A 20532-nucleotide genomic window follows, 5' to 3' on the forward strand; every position below is an offset into this window, starting at 1 on the left:
CATAAACTGTAGCGGACTAGTCCTGTTCTTCCCTGAGTGCTATGTACTGTCCCTCTCTGCTCGTGCAGGTTGGGCCTCGTCCATGTGCTCAGCAGCTGCTTTCACTCCCAGACGAAAAGGGGCCGGCCCTATGTTGTGCGGCTCACGTTTGAGACGTACAGTGGTGCGATTTCGAGGCAGTGTGCGATTGCCCGGCGGGTTGCAGTGAAGCATGTAGTCACATCCTGGTGGCTGTGCACCTACTCATCCTCTGGCAAGTCCAAGGTTTTAGAGAGGCTCCACCGGAGCTTACGTGCACTGAGCTGCCACAACAGTGGGGACATCCGAGACAGCAGGGCATCAAGCCAGCGATTGTCCAAGAGATTCACTGGAGAAGCCCGCGAGAAAATGGCCCCTGCCTTCCCTTGCCAATGCGTCTGTTCGACGCACGCCCAGTGCAGGAGCAATGCGAGCAGCAACAAAGTGCCGTGGAGGCGCTTGGGAGAAACCTTGGTAGCATTGGGAATGGGTTTGTTGCCCCAGTTGTGCTGGCCTCATCCCCAACAGTGACAGAAACAAGGACCTGCATGGCACCTGAAGGGTCACCTATGAGCTACCAGCAAGCATTCAAGCCACATTACGCCGTGGTCATTTCGCGAGCACGCAGAGGCTGGGCAACGTTGTGTTTACTACACCGCGGCATGCAGGGTGCGCGAAGGTTTCCGTTGTTCCATTTATATCCACAGTTTGCTATACTGCACGCGCTATAAATCAGCGAAGTAGGTTAATTTACTGGGCTTTTCACTGTGGATACAAAAACGCAAAAGAACTCAAGCTGATCCGTGGCGGACGGATGGAACTCTGGCCATTTATTTAAAGAAAACTTGAAAATTACCTCAGCTACCTACAGCAATGGACACTATCATTACGTCGGAGGCATGCATGCAGCATTTGACAAACCAGAGGAGTGAGTGTGTATTGTAGTCGCAAAATATTCAACAGTAAATACATCGTGGCAGAAATGACAATGGGCAACAAGTTACTTGACGTAACAACAAACCTGCCATCCCGGCAAATCGGACGTAAGAAAAACCAACAACATACTCCCATACCGTGCGCGCCCGCCCCAGAGGAAATTTTCAACCGCGCCGTAACGGCGTAGTGCGGCAAGAAAAGTTTTTTTACGTCCCTACGTAAAATAAAAACTCGTGTAGGGGCTAAGCCGTACCATTTATCAATTAAATGAAGCGGGCGCAGAGCCACAGAGAAGAGAGAAGAAACAAAACGCAATTTTGAGAACGTGGGGTGCTGTTTCCCCTCTCGATCGTCGCTGCCAGTCACATAAATAGGTGGCGCACGCTCAGGCTTCTTTTAGAATACAAAGGCTGGACCACGGAACTCCAACGCAGGTGTATTTGTCATCCGGACAGTGACTACGAAATCCCGCGCTTAGCGAACCAACGACAAATATTCGCTCCCGGGTCACCGCGCCCAGCGTGTCACAAAGGTTGCTCGCGTCGGCATAGTCCGCTTCAGAAAGCTCGTTCTAGAGCGTTGAACTTCACGTACCTTTTCTCCATTTGGTCCGGCATGTCCGCGTTGCGTGCTCTGCGGCACGCAGCAATGCTCCGGCATTGTAGTCCACCACCAAGAGCGGTCCATGACCTCCTTCTATGTTTGACGCCGCTATGCTACTTGGTTTCAGTTTCAAACGACCGTTCCAAAATGGCGGACGTAGTTACCGGAGTCGACATGAGATGGCGCGGCGCATATTTCATAGGGTCTATTGTGTTGTCAAACGGAAGAGTTTGAGAGAGAAAATTTAAAGCAGGCAATGACCGCATCGTAAGATCATTATGTGGATTCACTTCATAAGTAAAAATTCGGAACTGTGTTGTAAGCTCATCGGGGCTGTACAATTATGGGTTTCTGTGTCGGGATTCGCGTATAGCTAAAGCAAACATGTAGTGGTGGTGGTGGTTCTTGTGTGGGATCAGGCGGAGTTAGCCTGGCTGGATATGCCGGCACTTGCTCCGCCCAAGCTCCTCCTAATTAGCCAATGATAGTGTCGTTCCACCACGAGTTCGCCAGTTCCGTCTCCTGAAGGAAGCTTAGGAGAAGGTGCGACACGTCTCTGCGTAGCATCCAATGTCCCCTTTGAAAGACGATTTGGTCCAGAGTGCTGTGTGGAGCTGCCAGCTTCCGAATTGCTGAGAGCACTGCAGTCCGCTCGGCATCATGCTCTGGGCAACACATTACGTAGTGGTTTACATCCCCTGCCACTGCACATGACGAACTCTGAGGCGATCGCACGAGGCCCACCTTGAATAGCCATGCTGTGGTCTTCGCTGAGCCCGTTCGGATGCGGTACAGCAATGTTGCCTCCGATCTTGTAAGTCCCTTTGTGACGCAAGGTTGGTAATAGGGATTTCCCAAGGACTTGAAATGTTCAGCCACTATTCGCCTTAAATGGTTCCAGTGATTGGGGGAAACTTTAACAGTCGGAGCAGATTGCAGCGCACTCCGTGCCATCTGATCGGCGGTATCATTGCCCTTGACGCCAACATGGGATGGGATACATTGAAACCGCACATTAAAACCCTTGCTGCTGAGTTCTCGCACAAGCCGTAAGGAACGCTGACAGTCGTTTTTTGTGGGGATCCCACGCTGCAAAAGTTGTAGTGCTGCTCTTGAGTCAGTCAGAATTACAACTTCCTGCGGCTTATCTGACTTAAGTTTTCTCAAAGCAGCCGTGATGGCAATGCACTCGGATTCGGTGAAGGACGCCAGATGACCCAGGCGTGCTGCCCAGGAAGCCTGGGCATCAGGAATGACATACGCCGCTACACTAACCCATCTGTGTGTATCGACTGAGCCATCCGTAAAAATATGAAGGTGATTGGGATAAGAGTTCTCCAAATTTTCAAGAACCAAAAATCTGGCTGCTTCCACTGGCGTGTTTCGCTTGACTCACATGTGAGGAACATGTAGCTTACACTGAAGGCTCTCGTAAGACAATGGCAGCATTGATGTGGGAAGTTTCCCCGGCCACTGATGGCACAATATTCTCAGAGTGTTAAGAGCAGTGTGCGCATGAGAGGCCGTCCTTCTTGGAAGCCGCCTTATTATTGCTTTTCCAGCACTGGCTTCCCCTAGACGCAAGCCTCTATGACGGCATCAAACACATGCTACTTTATAATGACGAGTTTCATTTTGAGGTACGGCAAATATTGTAAGCGCGAAGGAGACGACGACTAAGATCATGTCGTTCGGTCTGCCTGAACGGGCTGTGTGTAATGTTGTGCAGTTTCTGGCAAATTCAGAGCTATATTCTGATTATTCTGCTTCATTTAGCACCAGAAATGGACATTGCGGCGGGCGCAGCACTTAGAGTGGTGCCGCCTGGGTCGCTTCCCTGCCCCCTGCCTGATATCTCACCCAGCGTGGTCATTCAGCCGGCTGCGCCTGCTTCCTTGCTTCTGGAGGATTCTTCTGGATCATCGGCTTCTCCTAGCGCTCCCTCAGGATCCATGATCACTCCGAGACAAGTAATCCACGATCTCTCTCCATTGGTACAACCGTTAACAGACAACGAAAACGATATTTCCGAAATGACGGACGTCTCCCCTTCTGGCACAGCAATACACGCGGAGGAGGCCAACACCATCGCAGGCGATTCAGAACCATCTCAGTAAGTGCAAGCTCTTAAGCGCCGTCGAAGGTCTAAGAGCTTATTCAAGGCCCTGGATGTACATGCTGCCCCGAAGAACCCTTTGAGACACGGGATTGTGGTGATTGTAAAGCCAACGAATCGTTCGAAAAGTATAACTAGGTTCAACCCACTAGCCGTTAAGGATGGGTTAGAAACGATAGCTCCCGATGGAGTGCTTGAAGTGGGACCGAACCATCGGTTCAATCTCTTGGCCATCGACACACGCAATGCTGATGCTACCGAGCGTTTGTTGACAATAGCAAGCATTGCGGAAATCCCAGTGAAAGCCCATGAACCACGACCAAGTAAATGTGGTGTCGGCGTAGTTCGAGGTATAGCTAAAGACATCACACCACCTGAGATTCTTCAGGCACTACGTTAGAGGATCCCAGTGAAATCAGTTCGCAGATTGGGCTGAAAATCTGAAAGTGGGAAAGTAGTATTTGCCACAGAGTCAACCCAAGAGCACGTCATCATAGGCTACACGCGCTACCGCGTCTACGGATATGTTGAAACTCCCAGGAAGTGTAATAAATGTCTACTGTTCGGGCATGTGTCCGAAGTATGCCGGCTTCCTATGCGATGCACTCGGTGTGGTGGCAACCACGGTCGTACCACGTGCAACGCCGAGATTATCCGCTGTGCAAACTGCGGGAAGAAAAATGAAGCGACTTCTGGAAGCTGCTCGGCTCGCCACGACGAGCAGGTGATCTACAAATATAAGATGGTCCATAAGACTGACTATAAGTCTGCGAAAGCAGCTGTACAAGAGCAGCGTGCCACTGGACCCAAGAAATATTCAAGAAGGCAAGCACGAAAGGAGACAAGAACATCTCTATGGACTGGGATAAAGAATTTCCTGCCCTACCATCCGTACAACGTTAAGCATCGCCAAAAGCTGAAACTGCAGCTACCACGGCGGCACGTGCTTCTGCGGCTACACCCCCTCTCGCTTCAGTAGAGGCCCTTTCACCAGCTCCGAGAGTAGCACCAATGTCCACGACTACGAGGGCGCCGGCGTCAACACCAGTTGTAGCTCCAACCCCTGCTGCTCGGTCTTCTAGAGCTCCTTCCCATGCTTCCCTGGAAAGACAACGTGAGTCGCAAGCCGAACGTAACTCGACAGGCCTCCGTTCTGCAATCTACTCCATCGTGGAAGCTGTGCGCCTCTTTCTCGGCTCTCTTGCATCCCCAGTGGCCAAAGCTGTCGTGACGCTCCTCGGCTTCGTTTCGCCTCTACTACTACAATGGCGGTAGCGGCACCCATCACTACGTACACGTTCCCCCACTGGGCAGCAAATTCGGCAAAAGAAAAAACTTTCCAATGGAACGCGACTTGGTCAGCGGTTTGCAGACTTCCCCAGATTTGTGCAAAAACACCAGTTTCCCTTTGTTGCCATTTCGGAGTCCCGCCTTTCCACAGATATACGACTATCCGGGTACGCAGTCCTGTGTTCATAAACTGGTGTGACAAAGACGAGAGTCCTGTTATGCGGGAGAAACGACCTCACATTCATGCAACAGAACGTGCCGCCTAACGCGTTGAACGAATCCGCAGCTATTACTGTGTGACACGCAGCCGTTTCCTTTACTGTCATCGCTGCGTATATTCCGCCCCACGCATCGCTGAACACTCAGCGCCTGGAGGGCATAATTCGTCGTACACCATTTCCACACATCCTCACGGGGGACTTCAATACTCATCATCGGTCATGGGGAAGCAGGAAAACGACGGCCAAAGGGCGTTGTCTGTTGGACATTGCAGACCGCTTCAGTTTGTGTGTTATTAACACTGGGCAACCAACGTTATATCGTGGACGGATGTCAAGTGCCATCGACGTCACCATGGTTTCCTCAGCATTATCAACAACCACAAGCAGGTATTCAGACACTGAGTCTCATGGAAGTGACCATGTACAAGCTTACATTATTGCTGACGGTTTGCCTGCTGGTCGCCACAAATCTGCCGTTCAATTTGTCAACTGGGGTAACTTCACCACAGCAGTCGACACAAGCGCTGGTGATTTATCGTCATACGATGACGCTATTACCAGCATCGCAAATACCCGGAGGTTCTGCAGCAAAATCGCGAGCCTGCCAAATGAGTATACAGTGGCTGACGTCGAATATCAAAATCTCAGGGCGATTCGCAGAAGGGCAGAAAGGAGTGCGCGGAAGACTTACACAGTAGAAGATATACGAGCAGCCAGACGCGCGCAAGAGCTCATTCAGAGACGTCTGAAAAAGCTTGCCAAACGTGAATGGGCATCCTTTTGTTCGAAACTAGACCCTCGGAAGCCGCTCACAAGGATATTCGGTCCCCGTGCACCATGAATTCAGTTGTACCCCTTTCACTCCATTTCTCTGAGAACGAAGGTTAGCGTCTTCGATGTCGCTGAAGCCTTCTGTGCCAAAATTCCTGCCGCACCGGGGTCTTCACCAACGACCATTTCCAGGGCTGCGAACCCATCACCGAACACACCTTACATGGACGAACCATTCTCTAAGACGGAACTTGAGGATTTTCTGTGCTCAGTTAACAAAGCCTCTTCTCCGGGCCCAGACGGGATAAGTTATGTGCTCTTATGTCATCTAGGCGGCAATGCGAAGCGGTGGCTCTTGTCAATATTCAACCGCTTCTGCAGACCGGCCGTCTTGAGCCTGGTTGCAAGCGAGCTCGTATTGTGGCACTTCTGAAACCTGTGAAAGACCCCACAGATATTGATTCGTATCGCCCTATTGCGCTTCTAAGCTGCATTGGGAAGCTCATGAAGAAGATGGTACTGCTTCGCCTAGACTGGGATCTGAATGACAGAAGCGTTTATCCGTCGCAGATTTCAGGCTTCCGCAAAGGACGGAGCAGCAATGACAACGTCATTGCCCTTGCAACACATGTGAAGCACGCAAAGATCGGACGGCAAATTACCATGGCAGTCTTCATTCACATCAAATCGGCATACGACTGTGTTCTCTATGAAGCTTTCCGGACAGCAATGAGGTCTGTAGGAATCGCGGGACGAATGTACGACTGGATGTCTGACTACCTCTCTGATAGGACCATCTACATGTCTGTAGCGGATGGTGAGACATTCCGTCATAACGTGACCCGTGGTGTACCTCAGGGTGGGGTATTGTACAGCTTGTACAGTTAAAGGAGTATTTCAGGGTCTTGCTTGACAACCAACTCACTAGGAGGTATGGCATCGCGTATTAATGGTCAGCACGTCCATGCACCGACAGCAGCAGGCCATGCTTGGAAATTTGCACTGTTCGCTGATTGTGCCAAACCACATACTTCTGAAAGTAATTGATTGATTGTGGGGTTTAACGCGCCGACGCAACGCAGGCGATGAGGCGCGCCGTAGTGGAGGGCTCCGGATTAATTTTGACCACCTGGGGATCTTTATCGTGCGCCGAAATCTCGTACACACGGGCGTTTTTGCTTTTCGCCTCCATCAGAAAAGCTACTTCTGAAAGTATACGTAGGAGGTATATCAGCCCAATAGTACCTAGGCTGTTTTATGAGAACGCAGGCTTGTTGACGGATGTTGAGTGCTACGATGTGTCGAACCAACCACGCTTTCATGATGGCGTGCCAGCAATTAACGAGCCCAATTATATCTATGCGGCACTGAATAAGACTTTTCTACTTAACTGGTCATTATTCAGTGCCATGATTTCCGATGGGTGCATCCGATCCACCTTCCTTCACCTAGAGAAATATTTTGATACCCTACACATCATATCGGCATCACTTTGAATTTTAACCGAATCTGACTAGCCATGACATCATGAGGATAAGGAGGACGCGTTTATTTATTCCACGCGGTTTCCCTCATCCAGACCTTTAACTTGATACCCAACAAGCCATATTGGCGTCACTTTAAATTTTCACTCAATCTGACTCACCACGACTATCTCATAACCATAACCAGTACGCATTTTTATATTTGTCCCATGTCACTCCCCGGAACGAGACATTTTGGTTGATACCCCGCCAACCCTAGCGGGATCATTTGGCATTTTAATCAAATGTTACAAATCATGACTCTCAGTACTGTAAGCAGGATCCGTTATTTGTTTGCCCCACGTTATTCCCCTCATTGAAACCTTGAATTTGATACCCCACATGCTTTATCGGCTTCACCTTGTATTTTAACCCAATCTATGACTCACCATGACTATCTTATGATTATAACCACGAAGTCTTTTTTTATTTGTCCCACGTGATTCCCCTCAAGATGTAAAATTGATACCCTACACACCAGAACGGGGTCACTTACACTTTCAACCCAAGATAAGACTCGCCATGGCTGTCTCATGACTATAACCAGGATGCATTTTTGTATTTGTCCTACGTGATTTCCTCATCCAGACCATTAATTTGATACCCAACGTATCCTAGTGGCATCAATTTGAATGTTAACCTAAACAATGTCTAAACATGACTATCACATGTTATAGCCATACCGCATTTTTGTCTCATGTGATTTCCGTCATCGCAACCTTCAACTTGATGCCCCGCACACCCTAGTGGCATCACCTTCGAATTTTAACCCAATTTATGACCCATTATGACTATGTCATGTGATAATAATCAAGAAGCATATCTGCATTTGTCCCACGTGATTGCCCTCATCGAGACCTTGAATTTCATACGCCACACGCCCTACCCCTTTGAATCTGAATTTTAACCCAATTTATGACTAGCCATGACTAGGCCATGATATAACGATAACGCATTTTTGTCCCACGTAATTCCCCTCATCTATACCTTGAATATGATTACACACACGCCCTCGCCGCATCATTTTGAATTTTAACCCAATCTATGACTTATCATGACTGCCTGATGACTATACACAGGAAGAATTTTTTCATTTATCTTGTGTGATTCCGGTAATTGGGACCTGTAACTTGATACCATACATGCCTTAGTGATGTCAGTTTGAATTTTTACACAATCTAACTTCTAATGCGGTCATTACGCTGTCTAAACGGGCGTCGCCTAGTCAATTAAGTTGACAACTCATTTTAAACAGCGGAGGGGACAGCCACCGCCGCTTCTCCCCGGCGTTCACCGCTTCCTTTTTGAACCTAGCCAATCAAACCGTTAACAGTAGCAGGCGAACAGGCAAGGCAAGCAAGCAGGCAAGCAAGACCCTCTCCCACCTTCTTAGAGGATCCATCAAGAGGAAAAGGTGCGATAACCCCTTTTTATCCCCTCACCAGTCTATTATCATTCAGACGCCCAGCCGCTAAATCAGCCACCCCCCCCCACCACTTCCCCATCAACCGTTCATGGGCATTGCGAATACTGCCATACCCGCACGTAACCTGAATTGCCAGCTCAAAGCGAAACATGCAACTTCGAAGCCAACCATAGCTGCCTACTAGGAGGCAGCTAGGTTTATTTTTTCGGACTATTCCTATCACACGGGCGTCACTGATATAAAAAGCCAAGCTAATCTTCCTCCACTAGAAACAAGGTGCAAAGTTAGGCGGCTCTGCTTGTTTTACAAGTTCTATCATTTTGGAACAGCTCCCAACGTCATTAAAGAAGTACGTCGTCACTCTGTCCGCGTCCACCACTCATTGACTGTCTACTCAGGAAAGACACTCACCTTTGGCTATTTAAAATTTTTTTTTTTCAAAACAGCGCAAGACTGGAATGTTCTTCCCGTCGATGCCGTGGTCCACTCCAGTCCCACCTGTTTTCGCGAAGCCATCACAGAAATTCTCTACTGCCTTTCAACCACTATATTATTAGTCTATGCCCACCCTCATGTAAGACCTCTGTTTAGGGGCCTTTGAGTTATACTAAATAAATAAATAGATATATATATATATATATATATATATATATATATATATATATATATTTATATATATATATATATATATATATATATATATATATATATATATATATATATATATATATATATATATAGAACAGTGCAGGGCTTGGCAGCTGAATAGTATATTAAATTAGAGTCACCACGAAAAACATAACAATATTTAATACGACGTTTCGGCTGGAAACCAGCCTTTTTCAAGTGAAGAACATAGGTCGAATACAGGGTATATATAGGCTCGCAAGGAGCGCTGTGAGCACGTGGGCACATTATTTCAAAAGTGTACACGAAGGAAATACAGCAAGAAACAAGTGGGGAAAAAAAAAACGTACTGCACGACTGGGCGCGCAGGTAGTACATCTCAATATACAACGCGGCGAAAAGCAAAAGCGAGGCACTTAGGAAGCGTGTTTCCGTCAGCCGCCGCTTTGGGAGGAGACCAGATAATAGCCACAAATGGCTTATCCGCGGCCCGCGTCCGGGGCACAAGGCGGACAATGACGACTCCTCGAAGGGCGCCGACGCGGACAGAGCTGTGCGTGAGCCACCCAAGAAGAGCGCAGGCTGTGCGAGGATTTTGAGAAATGACACACAAGGCAGGAAATAAACAAAGAAAACAGCACACAGAAAAAAGCAGTTGAACGAGCCCCCGGCTCATGACATGAAGTGGATAGATACAACAAATTGTCAGCTTACATTTGATATTTTTGCAAGTAACATGGGTTTGCACATTATGAAAAAAGTAAAAGAAAGATGTGGCGCACGTACGAGAACAAATCTCCAATGATCTAAGAAAAAAAAAGAGACACTTTGTAGGTAGTCATCAATGGCAGTATAAATTCGCACACAGCATTCTTTAAACAAACTGACAAACGAAAGAATACAAAGAATACACGTGTACAAATCGTAGAACATGGGGAACCATAGCAGTGAAAAAAAATAGCTTACAAAGTGACATTTCGGGCAAAAGAACAATGAAGCATACGGAGAAAATAAGTTATTTACAACACTAGACCGAATAGTGCTTGGAAAGTGTAATGATGGGATACAGCAAGATTTCGTGCAGGAGAAGCATTAAAGCATACGGAAAAGTGACCTGCTGACAACGATGAGTCATCCAACGGTTGAGAAGTGGTAACGTGCGATACGTGCCGCTACAAGGCCTAGGTTTGAAGGCACGACAGCCTTCCCTGAGACTCATTGATACCTTTTGTGAGAGTGTTATATTTGTGGATCAGATAAGATTCGCAGGCTTCCCTGTCGAAATGGGTTTTAAATCCTGATTGGAGCACTGTGGCCTTAAATTGATCGAACGGGTGTTCCAAAGAGTTGATATGTTTTGAAAGGGGGAGATAAGGTTTTGTTTTTGCATCGGATCTGTGATTATTGATGCGAGTTCTAAAAGAATTTTCAGTCTGTCCGATATATTGCGCACCACAATCACCACATTCTAGGAGGTAAACTAAATTTGCAGTGTCACAATTAAAATTGCCCCTGATACGCATGGAAAAGTCACATTCCCTGCTCTGAGCGCTTGTTGTTGGTGTCATCATTAGACACAATTTGCACCGGGGTTTTCCACATGGTGTGGAACCTGTGAAATTGGTTTCTCTTGATCGAGATGATGTCACAATGTCTCTGATGTTTCTTGCCCGGCGATACACCACGCGTGCTGGGTCTGGAATGACGTGCTTCATTTTTTCACTCTGGAGCAAGATGTTGTGGTGTCTTCTTAAAATTTCATTGACGTTTGGGCCAGATGCCGAATATGTCAGAATCAGATTGGTTTGTGACCTCGAAGCGGAGGTTTTATTGCCACTAATAAGGCTAGAACGCTCCTGTTCTGATGCCTTCCTGATTGAATCGTCAATGAGTGGTAGTGGGTATTTTTGTCGTGCGAGGTCAATGCGGAGCTGATCACAATTAGAAGCGAAGTCATTTTGGTTAGAGCAAATTCTGCGGAAGCGTACGGCTTGGCTGTATGGAATGGCCGTTTTGCAGTGTCTCACATGGCTGCTATGAAAGTTCAAATATTGGTGTCGGTCGGTGGGTTTTCTGTACACAGAAGTATCCAGTCTGTGTCCGTTAGTTGTTATCTGCACGTCAAGGAAATTTATTGTAGAGGTGGAATACTCATGTTAGAATGAGATATCACTGTGAGCACTGTTGAAATCGGATATGAATTGTTTCAGGGCTTCCTCACCATGAGACCAAACCAAGAAAATGTCGTCGATGTACCGCTTGTAAAACAGTGGTTTTAAAGGGAAGTTCTCCAAGAACTGTGTCTCAAGGGTTCCCATGAATATGTTTGCATAATTTGGGCCTATTTTTGTCCCCATAGATGTGCCACTTATTTGGACGTAGTGCTGGTTATTGAATTCAAAATTGTTTAATTCAAGTATTAAAGTTAACAGTTGGGCCAAAGTGTTGCTGTCAATAGGTTTGTCCTCTTGTGAAGTTTCGTAGGCTCTTATGACGGATTCTATTCCACCGGCGTGAGGTATGTTTGTATACAAAGAGGCTACATCTAATGTTACAAGGAAGGAGCCATCCGGTATCGTGAGGTCTTTTATTTCACTTAGAAAATGAGTAGTACCCATTATGTACGAATTGAATGTGGGCGGAATTTCCCTTATAATGTTGTCGACATAGCTAGAAATGTTCTCGGTCACGGTTCCTATGCCAGAGACTATGGGCCTGCCCGGATTGTTGAATTTGTGAATTTTGGGAAGGTAAAAACGTCCTGGCGTGCAGTGCAATAAAATAAGAGCTCGCGCAGTTTTTTTTGTTTATCAGTTTTTCATCCCTAAGTTCAATTATGGTACTGCGGACTCGTTCTTTGTATTCTAATGTCGGATCGGCCGCAAGGGGCTGGTAGAAAGACGTGTCACCTAATTGCCTGTGCGCTTCAGTGTTATAATCCGTTTGGTTCATGACAACAATGGCTCCTCCCTTGTCCGCGGGCTTTATAATGATGTCAGAGCGGGTGCTAAGGATTTCTAGTGCCCTCTGTTCCTTTCCTGTGAGATTCGGTCTGTAGGAGGTGCGCTTTCTATATTCCGCTATGACATCTTTTTGAACCGCCTTGATGTACGTATCCATATACTTGTCGCGTTGTGGTGGTGGCGTCCAATGGCTAACTGATGGAAGGCTCGGTCCTGTGTTATCATCTCTGGGGACATCATGATAGTACTCTTTTAACCGGAGTGAGCGTGAGAAATTTTCTAGATCCTTGTACAGTTGCAGCTCATTTAATTTTCCAGTGGAGGGACAAAAGGATAGCCCTTAGACAATGCGCTCAATTCATCCTTTGAAAGAGTAACGGTGGAAAGGTTGACTACATTATCAGGAGTGTCGGGCTCGGGTACATCATTATGGGAAGATGATGTGCTAGGTTCGGATAGGGATAAATCAACACCGTCGCGGAGCATTTTTTTTGCCTTGAGAGCGGAAAAATGGCTTGTTTTGTTCAGTTTAAACATTTCTAGTTCGGTCTTTTCTTGCGTAGTCAAATGAATTTTTTAAGCAGAGAGATTTCTTCCTTTTTTAAAGCATCGAGGCAACACTGGTCATGTTCGATTACAATGCTCAAAAGATCCATCGATGCCTTATGTAGTATGCTCCGCCAGTTTGCCTCGTGAGTAGGCGAGAGGTCAGAGGTAGCTGATTTGAGGTTAATTATTAAACCTTTTGGGGCAATGCCTGATTTCCTGTATACAATTAAGCTGCTAACGTGATGTTCATATCGAATTCTTTTTTCCACAACTTTCCTTAGTTTTAAAAATTCTCTAGAAAATGGATGGGCACCGTGTTCACCTGGGGGCTCTTCAGGAAGTCAATCTCGGCGTGTTCCCCGGACGACATCGGAATATCGAGGCCTGGTTGAGGGGGCCTCGGAGGATAGAGCAGCGGCTGTTGGTGGAGGCGGAGGTGGAGGTGGGGCCTGTCCTTGCTCTTGTTGGGATGGGGCACTGGCAGCGTGTTGTAGCCATGTCGACGGACTGCGTGCAAAGTTTCTCAACAAGGCCCGGTGCAGGTGGCTGGCCATGATGGCGACGCCGCCAAAGTTGGGGTGGATCCCATCTGCGGCAAACACCCGGGCCGAGGGCAGCCACTCAAGGCCGTGGTCAAGGTAGAAGAGGCCCCTGGTGCGGAGACAATGCCGGCGAAGAAGGTCATTAAACCGGCAGGCTTCTGAGTTGAAGCGGTGCACGGCACGCCAGTTGCTCCGTTGTCGGCGCCGATCAGGGTAGCGAGGGAGGATGAGAGTCGCATAGACGGTACGGATTTGAGGATGGTCATGCCTGATGGAAGCGAGAAGCTTCTCGTACCGTTGAAAGGTGATTCCAGCCGAAACGTCGTATTAAATATTGTTATGTTTTTCCTGGTGACTCTAATTTAATATATATATATATATATATATATATATATATATATATATATATATATATATATATATATATATATATATATATATATATATATACAATAAATAAAATCTACTTAGAATTAGAAATGTACTGAAACTCGAAATGTACTCAGTACTCAAAATGTACTCGAACTCTAAATGTACTCAAACTCAAAATGTACTCAGTACTCAAAATATACTCGAACTAAAATGTACTCAAACTCAAAATGTACTCAGTACTCAAAATGTACTCAGAACTCAAAATGTACTCATAATCAAAATGAACTCAGAACTCACTCGGTCTCAGGCGTATTCAAACTCAGTCGTGCTAAAACTCACTCAAGCTCAAAGTCACCCGGCCACACTAGCCTCGCGCTCATTCAAACTCAAACTAACGTGTGAGTTGGAGTCCAAATGAGTCTGAGTGAGTGGACTCATGAGTGAGGACGCCGACGTCTGATTGGGAGGGAAATTGAGCGGGAAACATGGGGTGTAAACTAATTGGATGGACAAAGGTATTCGTTTGGATGCGACGCATAGTCGCTTCTTCTAATTTGGACAGCTTGGAGTGAGGTTGAGGGAATTGTTGTCTGTCGAGTCGATAGTACTGTGTTATGTCCTGAAATGTAACCAATGGTGTGGACTCCACTTGTTCTTCTGGGGCCTCGGAGGAAAGTGCGCAGGCTTGGTGGTGGGCAAAATTATTGCTCGTCAATGTACAGTGGGCGGGTGTTCATACGAGGGCGACATTTCTTATTTTGCGAGAGGAGACGGAACGTAGGTGGGCCCGTCCTCCCAACCAAAAAGCTACGACAGGCAGCTTGAGAGTCGGTTAAGGCAGCGCTCTTGGTGTGAATAAGTGCGAGTGTGATGGGAAGTTCTTCAGCAGTCTGCGTGGATGTCGTATTAATTGAAGCACAGGTTATTAGGGCCGATTTGGTAGTGACGGTTGCAACCTTGTGCTGCCCGCCTGGATATGAGCTAGCGTCTGTATACTCGACGTCCATACGGAACCCATAGATGTTCTCATGGGCTTGACTCCGTGCTTGTCTTCGGCCCGTGTGGAGATCAGGGTACATGTTCTTTGGTATTGGTCGAACCCGTACAGCAGATCTCGTACCCTGGGGGAAGACAAGAAGAGCAGGATGACATGCTGGGTACGCAAGTCGTAGGTGTTTGAGCAAACCGAGGCCCGCAAGTGTTTGAGTGAGCGAGAGACGTTGGCTGGCAATGTGGCCTTCAATTAATTCTGAAACTGTATTATGAAGCCATAGTTGAAGAAGCCGCTGAGCAGAGGTGTTCATAGGCAGGCCCAATGCTTGTTTGAATGCCTTGCGTACGAGCTTGTCAAGGTAGTCCAAGTCTCCTTTGGGGAGGCAGAGGTTTGGAGCAAGGTAGGTAACTCTAGAGATTAAAGTGATCGAACCAGTCTAATCATATCTTATTCTTTCAGGCACCGATGGTGGTTAGAGATGCGTCGGAGCATGTCCGTAACTTCAATGAATGTCTTAGATAATTTGGATATGGTCAGATCATTCCGCGTATTTGCCGCTATGGTGAGACTGGGAATTTTGATTGAAGAGCTGGGCTTGATGTCCTTGCTGTCTAGATGTCAGGAGATGGGCGCAATATTCCGAGCTGGTGGGTGCTTGAGCAGAACTATTAATTCTGGCTTATGAGATATGCGTTGAAGACCCACTGAAAATACGTAAGAATGTAGAATGTCCGTGGCTTCTTGGAGAGCATCTTGTATGTTTCCTATATATCTTTCCGTATAGTGATATCATCTGCATATAGAGCATCATGTATCTCGGGCGTGGCATCCAGTTTTTTGGGCAAGTCAAGTAAGGAGAGACCTGAAGGTGGGGATTACACGGGTTGCTTTAACTCCACGCACTACTTACCCTATTCAGTGGCTGTTCGGAGTCTTCGCCGACGTCGTCCTTTGTCACACTACTCGGGACTACAGACTAGTTTTGCCTGCGAATTTGCCTATTTCATTACATCGAAGTATAATTTGGAACGACTATATATAATCCAGAAAAGAGGTATATGATTCAATCAAAATATATCCAGCAGTGATCATACATTCCCGTAGTTTGCCCAGAACCGGATATTTATACAGAAATATTGTATAAACAGCGTTTGTTGGAAATAATTTTTCGTGAATTAAAAGCAATTCCTGAGCTGTCCTTTAATACACATACAAATAGCGCGAAACCATGTCATTTAAAAAAAAAAGCTTTGTAGAAATTAAAAGTAGAACAAAATATGGTATGCAATTATTAAAATGGCAAATTACGCACCTTCTGAATTGCTATCCAGCCATTCTCGATACAGTAGAGATTCCTACCTCTTTGTTTGCCTTCAGAAAAATAAGTGAAATGTATTTCCTCCAACAATCGTAATTTTTATGTAAATTGTGTTTTTGGTGTCTTCATTCCTAAAGAACATGTACTTCCTTAGGTCTTAATGGATATGTGTCATGTTGGTGATGTATGTGTTGACAACAAATTCTGTCGTTTTCCCTTATATCGCCGTATCGCGTCTGATACTCTGTATTTTATTTTATTGTATGCGCTTAATATTTTGCAATGTGTTTGAATATTTGATATATGTTTTTATATAATGTTTGATACGATGCGCTTTGAGCGGTTGACAATTTGAAATGTGTTTTGAAGTATCTTGAGCTCATGTAGTCTGCTGCGTGTACTGCCTAGTGTCAGAACCCAGGTGCGTGCTTTCAGTGCCGAGCACGACAGACCGCTATTGAACGTTGTTTTGTCAATGAACAATAAACGAACAAACAACCAATGATCGATGCCAGCACATTTCACAAACTCCAGCGGTTATGGGTCATCTTCATCTGGCATTCAACATATAAATCCAAGCGTCCGTCCAACCTGTTTTGGAGTGTGGAGAAAGCAGGTGTGGGCCTTGTGAACGTAGTGCTTAAGGTGATCGTACAGTGCTTTTTGTACTTCCCTGACAATCCGGACTCTTTCCTCTGCGCGGCACTACAGCGCCTTGGCTCCGCACACCTCGCCAGTTGGATCGCCACGTCACAGGGCCTAAACCAAGGATTAAGTCACACCGATTACTACAGAGAGGTAGCCATTGCAGTCGTTACCTTGGAGGAGCAGTATTCCTGGGAATACCTCCTCGCCGCTAAACCACGCAGGCTTTACCGGAACCTCTCCTGGAGAAGGTCCTCCCGCCTCCACTTAATCGGAAACCTTCCGAGAGCGCGCCAGGCACAAACGTATTGAGGCGTGTGCGAGCTCTTGCCGTGCCCACCGAGTCAAAAGATTTTGGCTTTTGTATTCATGTCGAAGTGTTGCCCGTAATGGCGCGAGAGGAGTTTCGGGCTCATTTATGCCTCACGGCGCAGGATGCATACTGTGCGGGCAAACGGCTATCCCTGAGCACGTCTTCCTTGCATGCAACACTGCTTACTACTGTTGGGACGAAATGAATGAATGAATAAATAAATTTATTATAGAAAGGATGGCACTCTGGCCTGTTGGGGGAAATAGGAGAAGAAAGACCTTCTTTGGCATACGATGTCAGGATAACATGGTCGAGCTTAAGGTACCTCAGTGCTGAACCGAAATCTCCGGTCCTCCGCGATTGTGCTCTCGTCCTGGGTCTCCGCTCTCTCTGGAGGGCACATGTGGACGCGGTAGAGTGCGCGGTGAGTGGACAATCCGCCTGGCGCCACTTCGTTCAAAAAGTTTACTGGACAACGAGTGCGTTAGAGGGACCCGAGTCGTTTGAGACACTGCGAGAGACCCTGGAGAAAGGTGGTCAGCCGTCGAGTTCTTTTAAACAAAGAAAGCCATCCGCTGAGACAAACCCGTGTTTGTCTGGCCTACTTATATAAGTAGCACATACGTCGCACTGGGCGAGGGGCGTTGAACGCATTTACGCTAAATACTGCCGGTGGCAGTACTTACCTAAAAGTAAAAAATAAAGCAGTCAAAGTAAAATAAAGATGTGACGCACGTACAAGAACAAGTCTCCAGTGATCTGTATATTTTTTTAGATCACTGGAGACTTGTTCTCGTACGTGCGTCACATCTTTATTTTACTTTTTCATAATGTGCAAACCCTTGTTACTTGCAAAAATATCAAATGTAAGCTAACAATTTTTTGTATCTATCCATTTCATGTCATGAGCCGGGGGCTCGTTAAAATGCTTTTTTTTCTGTGTGCTGTTTCTTTGTTTATTTCCTGCCTTGTGTGTCATTTCTCAAAATCCGCGCACAACCTGCGCTCTTCTTGGGTGGCTCACGCACACCTCTGTCGGCGTCGGCGCCCTTCGAGGGGTCGTCATTGTCCGCATTGTGCCCGGGACGCGGGCCGCGGATAAGCCATTTGTGGCTATTATCTGGTCTCCTCCCAAAGCGGCGGCATTTTCCTTTGAGCACGCGGCCCCCTCGCTAATCCTCCCGCCTGCATTCTTGAACTTCAACGTCGCCTTCTGCCATTTTGTGTTCCCCAGTGTCTGGATGACTAATTGTCGATTCTACGCTTCCGCCTTATGCGGCAGGTTGTTTCCGCTCCTATTGAGTGAGATGCCCAGTACCCCTTCCTTATTAGTTCACTTTTCTTAATATTGCTGTGCGTGGGTGGGCGGTGGCTGAAGGAAACACGCTTCCTAAGTGCCTCCCTTTTGCTTTTCGCCTCGTTGTATATTGAGATGGATTGCCTGCGCGCCCAGTCGTGCAGTACGTTTCTTTCCACTTGTTTCTGGCTGTACTTCCTTCTTGTACACTTTGGAAATAATGTGCCCACGTGCTCACAGCGCTCCCTGCGAGCCTACATATACCCTGTATTCGACCTTTGTACTTCACTTGAAAAAGGGTTCCCTACCGAAACGTCGTATTAAATATTGTTATGTTTTTCGTGGTGACTGTAATTTAATATATATATATATATATATATATATATATATATATATATATATATACATACAGAAAGAAAATGCGGGCAGTCTACAACGCCAAAGAAGGCATAGGGGAATGGTTGGACTATATTTTTTTTTACCGTTAGTGAAATTATATTTTTTTATCATATTAATTGAAGCGAGAAAGAAAGAAAGAAAGAAAAACACGCGCCCAGAGTGGGGACCGAACGGCGTGGGTTCGGTCCCCACTCTGGGCGCGTGTTTTTCTTTCTTTCTTTCTTTCTCGCTTCAATTAATATGATAAAAAAATATAATTTCACTAACGGTAAAAAAAAATATAGTCCAACCATTCCTCTATGCCTTCTTTGGCGTTGTAGACTGCCCGCATTTTCTTTCTGTATTTCCTAACGAGCCCCTCATTTCCTAACCATATATATATATATATATATATATATATATATATATATATATATATATATATATATATATATATATATATATACATACATATCATACAAAGAGCAATAAAACTTGGAAGATGGTGCAGAACACACGAAAAGAAAACTTCGAACAATGAGTAGAAACCACGTTTGTCGCCAACGTTTCAGCAAAGAGACTTGTTTTCGTCAGGGAAACCCTCGCGTGGCGGGCACGCTTTATACAGGTGTACGTCCCCAGGTGAGAGGAGAGAAGTAACTGGAATGCAGGAACCGGATTGGTTTGAGAGTATACAAGGGGTGAGAGCGAGGGGGAAGGAAGGTTGTATAGTTTGAGGCGCGACTTCGCGGCTCAAACTATACAACATTTTTCCCCCTCTAGTTCGGAACCAGGGTTGGTCTCCATATCCCCTTCTAGCAAGAGTATCTTCGGGCACAACGACGCAACGCCATATAGCAAGCAACAAATCTCTGAACAGAAAAGCCGTGGGCACGGCGTTTTTGTTGGGTCGCTAGAGCAAATGGGTCGCTAGAACAAAAGCACTTTCCATGATGCTGTCTTACCAGTATAATAAGCAGGAACGGGTTAGGAGCGTTCCGCAAGTTAGTGGCGCCACCGTGCCTAGTGCAACGCCTCGTGCTATAGAATACCTCGCTCTTTAAATACAGATGTACTATACACGGACAATTAAACCCGAGCACAAAAATATGAATCAAAACATCCAAAATTTAAAGATACTTTTCGTTGAGGTATAATAAGGGCACGCTATTGGTATAGTCGGAAAGCCACATTTCCGGACTTTTTTTTTCACCAAGCCACACGTCATTTTGACTTGTATGGAAAGAAATCGCGTGTTACGAATCAGCCCGCCGCAGTGCTTTGTGCCGCACTCCTCGGCTATGTGGCGAAGCCTCCACTCTGGGCGCCTGTCGAGCAGGCCTCCGGTCGATGACTCACACTTGCAGCCGACGGATCCAAACATGACGCTACACGCCTAAATCGTGACGGTAGCGAAAGGAAGCAACAGGAGTCGTTTGAAACGAAAGGTGTTTCTCCGGACGTGAGTTCAGAACCGAGTGACGCTGGTGCAGAGCCGGCAGTCGAGAAACTGAACGGTTCTCACCGTGGAGCTAAGCGTAGCGACGGCACCGCAACTGAGCGGGCCGTTAGCGTTCCACGTCCAACTCAGATACTCGATGTCGAGCAACGGCCAGCCGAGCACGCAGCG

General features: G+C 46.6%; 1 protein-coding gene across 1 annotated transcript in view; it reads right to left on the reverse strand.

The window, feature by feature from the left end:
- The window catches only part of LOC144180148 (trypsin-1-like), a 46701-nt gene extending 26415 nt beyond the window's left edge, over positions 1-20286 (reverse strand). Inside the window, exons 1-2 of the mRNA XM_077708537.1 lie at positions 20195-20286; positions 13552-13694 (exon numbers count right to left, since the gene is read on the reverse strand). Coding sequence (XP_077564663.1) covers positions 13552-13694; positions 20195-20286 — 235 coding nt within the window. The remainder of the gene's footprint in view (positions 1-13551; positions 13695-20194) is intronic.
- Positions 20287-20532: the final 246 nt, after the last annotated feature.

Source organism: Haemaphysalis longicornis, unplaced genomic scaffold, assembly GCF_048455015.1.
Source record: "Haemaphysalis longicornis isolate Haplotype H1 unplaced genomic scaffold, Haemaphysalis longicornis Haplotype H1 scaffold_4, whole genome shotgun sequence".
In the NCBI taxonomy this organism is placed as follows: Eukaryota; Metazoa; Arthropoda; class Arachnida; order Ixodida; family Ixodidae; genus Haemaphysalis; species Haemaphysalis longicornis.